The sequence below is a fragment of the Quercus suber genome, unplaced genomic scaffold (assembly GCF_002906115.3).
Source record: "Quercus suber isolate HL8 unplaced genomic scaffold, Cork oak 2.0 scaffold_57, whole genome shotgun sequence".
Lineage (NCBI taxonomy): Eukaryota > Viridiplantae > Streptophyta > Magnoliopsida > Fagales > Fagaceae > Quercus > Quercus suber.
The window spans coordinates 1629187-1637862 of NW_027069522.1; the positions used below are offsets into that span (position 1 = coordinate 1629187).

The window sequence follows — 8676 nt, forward strand, 5'->3', positions numbered from 1 at the left end:
TGCTAGTAAATGACTAATATTCCTAATTATATATATATATATATATATATATTTTTTTTTGTTGAGAATCATATAGTAGTAGTAGTCCTCATTTTAGTTATCTTTTATCTTTTGGTGATAAACCGCAAATGACTGCTCCATCTCGAATCATTTAATAAAAAAAACTACCTTATGGCTCAATAATCTTAATCTTAAGCTAGACAAACTACTAATATTGCTCAGTAATCAATAATCTTAATCCTCTTTTGTCAATTAACTACTAGCAAATTCGAGGAAAATTTGAATCACAAATAACTGATGAAAGATGCACACAAAGCACATTAAGCAAATTGAAAGAGAAGTTGGAGAGATTTGATTCCTACGGTGGGTCAAACTATAAAATGAAAATGTCGTTGTTACAGAACCAAATGGAGACAGTAACAGTAGTTAAAAATCATCTTTTCCACACACAAATGCAACAATCAATATGTGAGTTAATCAGCACCTCTGTACAAGAAATCAAGACAAGCTTGATAACAGTAACATAAGATTTTTGTTAAAAGGTGTACAAGCAGAAGCCAGCCAATAGCCCGCTTTAGCTTCTAAGTTCAGCTTTCAGTGATTACCAACGGTTGGGGGTCACAGAAGAGATTTGAAAACAAATGCATACGCATCTGCTCAAGGTCCTCATTTACCGGAAAGAAAAAGTACCTTTATCTAGTATGTAAAAACACGATCCTGCACATCCAAACATCGCAAAATTATGCTAGGGTCCTCATCTCCTTCTCAGACTAATTTTTATCATCATCATCATCTGCAAAATTACTACTCATTACTAAATGATTGAGATTCCACTAAGCCTAACTGGATTTTTTTTTTTTTTAGTAGCCACTATTATCACTGTCCCTCACAAAATCCAGCTTCCTTTTGTCCTTGAGGATTTCACTCAAGGGTTTGGGAGCCTGGAAGTCAGTTGATGTAGTCCTGCTTGCATGCCCTACTTTCCAAATGCAAACCCCATTTTCTTCAGCTTTTTTCTTCTCTTCTTTAATCTGGGCAAGGGTCTTGGGTCCTGTAAACGTAGTCGACTCCTGAGTTGATCTCCTCTCTCTTGTAACTGGTTTCCTTGTAACTTCACTTGAGAAGGGATGTTTAGAGAGAATTTTTTTCCTGCTAACCTTCTTTGACCTATGTCGCTGTGAGCGCCTCAGCAAGCCACGCTGGTTGGCAGTGGCACCATGTGAAAAAGTTCCATTCTTGACTGATTCAATAGTGCTCATCCCCACTTCTGATGCCATTCTTCCATGAAGATGTTGACCCATACCATGCCTGTGAGGCCTTTCCTGGCTGCGACCAATTAGACGAGATGAGCCACACCTTCTTGATAAGCCAGTAATTGGACAACCATCAATCACCCTGCGTCTTCTCAAATGGTCTCGAAGATCCATGCCATTATGGTCACCAACTGTCAGCTCCATTGGCACATGTTTCCTTTTCCGGAACAATATAGAATCCAACATGCTGTCTCTTGAATGACCAGGATCTATTCTAACATTATTGAAAAGATGCTTGTCATCTGGATCATAACCATCATCGATATCACGTTCATAATGTTTCAAATCAGGGTGTGTGGGATCATACTTAACTGGATCTTCAAAATCATAACCCAAGAAGTGGCTACTCAACTCTCTTTGTTCCCTATCAAGGTCCAGCAAATATTCTGCATCGTCATCATAACCCAAATTCTCTGATTTATCACCCACAAGAACATCAAAGCCAGGGGATGATTCCCACCGCTCCTCTGGCTCAATATCATCTTCCACTTGCTCCTCTGAACTCTGATCTGCCTCATAATGAGATCTGCTTTGAATAAAACCATCTGCTATAAGCAAGGACTCTGATCTAATCACAGGAGCTTCATCATACCCACAAACAGCAATCTGCGGAGAGGCACGTTGCTGGGAAACATTGTTAGGTACTGGTTCCTCAAGTCCCTCCTTGAACTCAGAATTCAAATTGATAGCTACCTTAGGGACACTTTCAGATGGATTCAGATGTGTTTCTGTTTGTGCCAACTGTGTCTCATTTCCTGCAGATATTTTTTTTTCTACAAAAGGTGCATCAGTGCTTGCAGAGGCAGTTTTTGTAGATTTCCCAGTAGAAGCATTACCATCAGACCCATGCATAAAAGAGCATCTATCACCTTTATTGCAGAAACCGTTGAAGTAAAAGTAACAGGGAGCATTAGTCTTGTTCACAGGTGCAGAACACTGGGCAGATTCAGATGGCACTCCTGCATGGCCATCCAATGGCTATGAAAGTAACAAAGTTTAGTTCAAGTGAAATTACCAAATAACAATGGGATGATGGAAACAAAAAGACAGCATCCACTAACATATAATTCAAAAAAGAATGCAAAATATGGGCATAATAAAATCTCCAATACAGTAAAAAAGTGACGGAACAAGTTTAAAATACAACTTAAAAGTCGGATACTATCACTGATGGAGGTGTTTAAGGCCTAACCTGTTAAAAGAAAGTTTCTAATTCCCTTTTCAACTGTACCAGCTAGCCAAACAATCAAGATCTAACATCAATATTGAATTTGGCCAAGCATCATCACATCAACAACTAGTGCAGTCCATTCTTCATCCATATATATCTTTGATGACGTGCATGTTAACAAGAAAGGTAAAGTTAAGTTTATACAGGATATTCTTTGTATGAAATGGTCATAATATAGTCAATCTGGCTTCATACTCTGTAATTTTTAGTTAGGTAGTCAGCATAAATTACCTTTGTCAAGTCCTAAAGCCGTGCAGCAGCAACTAGCAAATTAATAGTGTTAACATAGCAGGTAACCAACAGCAGGTACAGTTCATTTTACTGTTATAGTGAAGTAGTAACTAGTAAGGGTTATTATTATTATTATTAATTTCTTTACCTGGCATAATTGCAAAGATCTCTCTCTCTCTCTCTCTCTCCCTCCGTGTGTGTGTGTGTTCCACATATTCATTTTTCCTTCTCATCTATTACTTACACTATTTCCTCTGCAATCATGCATAGATTGCAGTCTTTACAGAAGCCACATGTTAATCATAAGACCAAACCCCATCCTGGAGCCACCCGCTAGGGAGGGCAGGGATAAAAAATACTCCAAAACCTTTTTTAAATACTTCCTAAACCAATCTACAATACCCTAAAACCAACACATCAATGATCCTTCATGTTGACCAAGAGAGATTTAAAATTTGCCCCCAGTTCCCTCCTCCCTCCTCTCTCCAAGCCCGAAAAATCCCTAGATACAATACAAACATGGAAACGATACAAATTGAGATCAAACAGAAGATAGGTGTCATCTGTGTACAACAGCAAGAAACAATTCCTATTTCTAGAAACCTTGAACTTAATAAAGTGCCCTTTATAGCACTATCTACCCAATGCTGATGTCATCTGATAAAAGCCCACTGGACAAAGCCTGGGAACTCCCAAATGGTCTGTTGGCATGCAGACATGAGAACCTACAAGAGACTGAAGAAATGCACAAGGACATCCCATCTGTTTAACTCTTCCTACCTCAATAACTTGCAACACAAATCAGGAAATTTGAATTGGCAGGTAAGACACTTTTTCAAGATTTAACTTCACAGGATTGCAACTCCTGAGCATAGTTCATCAATCATTTACCTTCCACTTGCATATGACTTTTGACAAGGAGAAGCTAAGCACCCCAAAACCCCCTTTCATCCTTGTAGCAAGAATTCTGCAAGTATTTGACTCCCATTATTGTATATTAGAGATCTGAAAGTGCAATACACTTTCCAAAATAATAGGGGATAAAAATTCTAATAAACCCTATTTGGATCCTCCTACACTACATCATAGTGATGTCATGCCATTGGAACCAAGACCCTGTTACTACAAGACTACTCCTTGCACATGCAAATTCTTCAAAGTGCTTCTCTCACCAATTCTTAGCTCCCCAGCCTATGAACCTAAACAACCAATATTAGTTGTCTACTTAATTGCTATTTAGATGGCATAAGTGGTTTGGTAAACATGGCTCAATGGTTTGGTATATGGTACTAGCTTGCTTGATGTGGTTTGTTTGGAAGGAGCCGAATAGACGTACTTTTGAAGAGTGAAGACATGGAGAGCTCCTTGGATCAATTGAAGACTTTGTTTGCTTGTACTACTTTCGACTGGTCCTGCATTTGGGGTTTAACTCATTTTTCTTCTATTTTAGAGTTTCAAGTTTCTCTTAGATTTTCTTTTTGAGATGTATGTAATTTTTTGACACTTTGTGTTCATCATCGTGATCACAAAGTTCATTTGATCATTAATAAAGTTACATTACTTACTTATCAAAAAAAGAGAGTAGTCAATGATATCCTTGAAAAATTCATCACAACCTCATTACTTAATCCTCCTCATCTAACCAAATCAACATCTAACTCTCCATATTATAAGTACGGAGATATAGGCGTGATAGAGAGTACTACATCAATTCTAACAAGTAGGTCAAAATTGTAAGAACAAAATCTATCTACTTCAAAATTTTAGGTTTTCTGATAGTACAACGCTTTTTCATTGCTAGATATTGAAAATAAGGCCTTTACCCACAATAAACTAGCAACACACTGGAAGTCTGGAACACAAAGGCTTGGTCCTTTTAGATAATCACATAACGGAACCCACCTATCTACCATGCCAGAAACTAAATGTGTGAGGATATGCCTCTCAAGGCATTTATCAAAATATAAGCATTAATTGATTCATATAAGAGAGACGTATCTCAATGTTCAACTGCCTTATCCTAAAGGTATACTGTCCAACATAATATGATTTATGCAACCACCTCACAAGGAAAATCCAACTGCAAGTCTACAACACATACAATATAGTGAAATCGATAGAAAAAGAATGCTTAACTGATACCCATGTTCCTGTTGATTGAATGTGCAAATTATATTAGAAAATAAAAATCATAGTTCCTAGACAACATATAAGCAGAAAGTTAAATAAATAAAAGAGCAAAATCTTACAGGGTGTCTAAAAGCGCACGTAGGATTGACACAGTCCCCAGACAACCAGTACCAGCAATCTCTTGGATTGAGCCTTGCAATTTCGCTGTGCCTGTACTCACAATCAGCCCCCTGGAAAGAAAATAAACTAAAAAGCTCAATGGAAACAGAGATTATGACGTACTAAAAATACAAAACCTTACCTGATGGTATAAAACCCCAAAATATAGACACGTCCTTCATTTTCTAAACTACCACTTGTCTTAAAAGTTTAGCTATTACGAAAGTGTGAATAAATAATGTAAGGATTATTTGAACACTCCCCTGGATTTCTAACTTTCTAAAATGGGAAGGTAAGGTAGAGACAGGGTTTGAACTCAGGACCATTTGCTTTGATACCATCATAAACTATTACCTTCCCCAAAAGCCTAAGCTATCAGAAAATGGTGAATAAATGATGCAAAGATTATTTGAACACTCCCCCAACACATGAGATTTCTAACTTTCTTAAATGGGTGGTAAAGTAAAGACAGGTTTCAAACTCAAGACCCTTTGCTTTGATACCATCATAAACCATTACCTTCCCCAAAAGCTTAAGCTATCAGGAAAATTGTGAATTTAATCATTTAACCACTATTCTAACAATTCTACCAAGAATCGGTGCAACATTCCAAACACTAAGAATTCACTATCTTTGTCTACTTAGGTATACATTGCATAACTCATACATTGAAAAACTTTGATGCATTAATTTCAGTCATCATGATATAGCAATGGCATAGTAACAAAAAAAAAAAAGGAAACAAGGAAAAATCATATTTCCACATTCACATAAACCCTAAGAAAAACGAATTCCAAAGCAACAAAAAAAATTCACAATTCATCAAAATAGCAACCACAACAACACTGAATCTCTCAAGCAAAAGAAAAAGAAAAAGGAAAAGAAAAAAACCCTAAGTAATTCATTGTTTCAAACAAATAGAACAAGATTGTTGAAATGAAGGGCTGATCATATCAATATCATACACAACAAACACATTATGGAATAGAGGAAATTACAAAATGCAAACACAATTCGAAGAAAAATAGAAGATGAAAAAAAAAATTGAATAGAAAGAAAGGAAATAGAGCGGCATTGTTGTGTGGAAGGACGAACCTTCTTGCAGGTTAGGGGTGAGGCTAGGAAATAGACGCAGTCAGTGTTCCTTTTCTGTAACTCTTCGTCCATTTCCGAAGGGAAAGAGAATTATTAGTATTTGAAAAATCTGAATTCAGAGTGAGAGAGAGAATAGGGAATGAATGAGTTCTCTGAATTGTGGCTTACAATTACATAGCGGAGAGATCGTAAAACGGAGAGAGAGAGAGAGAGAGAGAGAGAGAGATTGGGTTTTTGTTTTGGTGTGTGTGACAGTGTTGTGTGGGATTGGGGGGAATTGGAATTCGGGTTTTTATATATTTATTTATTTATGTGATGAGATTATGAGAGCATGCAAGGACGTCTCTTTACATACGTGATTTGCGTGGGATGTGATGTGAGGCTACAAGGCTATATGCACATTTGAGCATTTGGAGAATAAGAATTTTGGACACACAAAATAAATTGAGACAAGATTTTTTTAGAATTAAGATAAAAATTATTTAATACCGTTATTGTATCCAAAATCACTTTCACATAAATGTGGATGAAACATATTTTACTTGTTAAAGTGATAACTTATGATCCCTACTAATTGTTTTTTCATTCATTAATCACAATATGACAACTAATTAATTTTTGATAAGATAATGTTACAAATACGACACTTTTCACAATTTTTTTTTTCACAATTTAAGTTGTTAGTAACTTTCCATATGGGTTTATCACCAAAACTACTTTAATAACTACCATTAACAATTTATTGTCTTAACAATTAGAGGATTAAAAGAATTGTGTATGTGAACCTACTATTTAGTGTATGAAAAATATTGTATACATGGGTTTTAGAAATAAGTGCAAACTCAAAATTCTCAAGTTTGAAAATCAAACAACTGAAAGTGTTTCACAAATATAAATTTGTATTGATTGAATGAGTGAGTACAATTTTTTTTTTTTTGTTTTTTTGGGGATTCTAATACAATAGAGTAATCCTCCGATTCTATCTTCTTGTAATTTTGGCTTGAACACAAGATCTTTTTTATTTTGGTTGGAAGATGGACCGAACGATCTTCACAACGAATTTCTAACTTTGAGCCTATTAGATATTTGTTGTTCTTCAAGTGTTCTTCAAATTCTTTAAAGATTCTTAGAATGTAAAGGCTTTGGGCGAAAGTGCTTCAGAGTTTAAGAGGCTTGATCCATTGAGCTTCAATGATTTAGGGCCTTTTAAAGTTTATGGAGGCTGTTGAGCTTAATTTCAATAAAACTTCGAAGGATTCAAAGGAATTTCTTCAAACTCCAAAGCTTTGTACATCTTGAAAAGTTCGTGGCCAATAAAGGATTCAAATGAATTTCTTCGAACTTCAAAGCTCTGTACATCTTGAAAAGTTCGTGGCCAATAAAGAATTCAAATGAATTTCTTCGAACTCCAAAGCTCTATACATCTTGAAAAGCTCGTGGCCAATAAAACTTTGAAGGATTTAAATGAATTTCAAACTCCAAAGCTTTGAAGTCTTGAATGAGTCCTACTTTGAATTGATCTCCTCGAGTATAAGTAGTAAATTTGGCCAAAAGTTAGAGAGCTCCCTAGGACTTTGTTGATTGTAGATAATTATTTCTATTTTTATTTATTTAAAAAAAATAATGATCACCAAAGAGTCCCAATAAAATTTGTTACTCGCAAATAATTATCTCTATTTTTATAATTTTACTAAAGATAATCACCCATTAATTCTAAATAGAAAATTTATCTTTAATTTGTGGGCTCAAATGTGGCAAATTTTAATTCACCAATGTAATGTCAATTAAAATGATACATGACAACATTCTATTTAATTAATTAATTTAATGACATGTAAATTTTGAATATATCAATAAATTTTGACATGATAAATTGTAATTGGCTTAATTTTGCGTCCTACAATAGGTATTTTGAAGTTCTTCTATTAGTTGTAACTTGATTACTAAGGAAAGAATAATAATATACCTAGAGCCTTATAAGTTGTAACTTAATTAGTACCTAGTGTTTCTAACATAGGCATTTAGAATTCATATTCATTGTGGCTAAAAATAGCGCTATTCACAATCTCCCAAAGGTGAGTCCTAGTCAGATCTCTTTCCTTGTTGAGTTTGATTTGTTTTGGGTTTTGATTGTTGTGGTTTTTGATATGTGATTGTGGGTTTTGATTGATGTGGATTTTGGTATGTGGGTTGATTCTGAATTGTGAATCTGAAAATTTTTTATGATTTTCGAGTATGAAATTTTCAGATCTTTCTCTTACAGTTCTTGGCGGCAATCAATCACCGAGCCACCATGAAACCACCGCCCATATACCGAAAAACTGACGTCCAGCGAGACTGATTGGCAATGGTGAGGTCATCAACGCAGCTCAAGAATCCCCAAAAACCACTCTGATTCGACCGATGAACACCACTAACTAAAAACAAAGTAAAAAGGTTAAGAAATTATTTTATTGTTCGGTTACATATATGGGAGTGGGCTATATATATATATATATATATACACACACCAACATA

The 8676-nt window shown here is 35.4% G+C and overlaps 1 protein-coding gene across 2 annotated transcripts; it reads right to left on the reverse strand.

Annotated features, from left to right (window-relative positions):
• Positions 1-320: 320 nt before the first annotated feature.
• On the reverse strand, positions 321-6442 carry LOC112038949 (zinc finger CCCH domain-containing protein 34). 2 transcript variants are annotated; one of them, XM_024071781.2, is made up of 3 exons: positions 6160-6442; positions 5025-5135; positions 321-2291 (listed from the first exon to the last, which is right to left on the reverse strand). In XM_024071781.2, exons 1-3 carry the CDS (start codon positions 6229-6231, stop codon positions 861-863), a joined length of 1614 nt encoding a protein of 537 aa, XP_023927549.1. In that variant the 5' UTR covers positions 6232-6442; the 3' UTR covers positions 321-860. The 2 variants fall into 2 exon arrangements, with proteins under 2 accessions (XP_023927549.1, XP_065628423.1); XM_065772351.1 differs by lacking the exons at positions 5025-5135; positions 6160-6442 and adding an exon at positions 2506-3234.
• Positions 6443-8676: the final 2234 nt, after the last annotated feature.

Bases quoted from the DNA above. Each gene is read 5' to 3' on its own strand.
- LOC112038949 (XM_024071781.2), bottom strand. From the start codon at position 6,231: ATGGACGAAGAGTTACAGAAAAGGAACACTGACTGCGTCTATTTCCTA. The intron at 5,136-6,159 runs GTTCGTCCTTCC...TTTTCTTTCCAG, and splicing joins CACCCCTAACCTGCAAGAAG to GGGGCTGATTGTGAGTACAG. The intron at 2,292-5,024 runs GTAAGATTTTGC...TTACTTTCATAG, and splicing joins CGTGCGCTTTTAGACACCCT to CCATTGGATGGCCATGCAGG.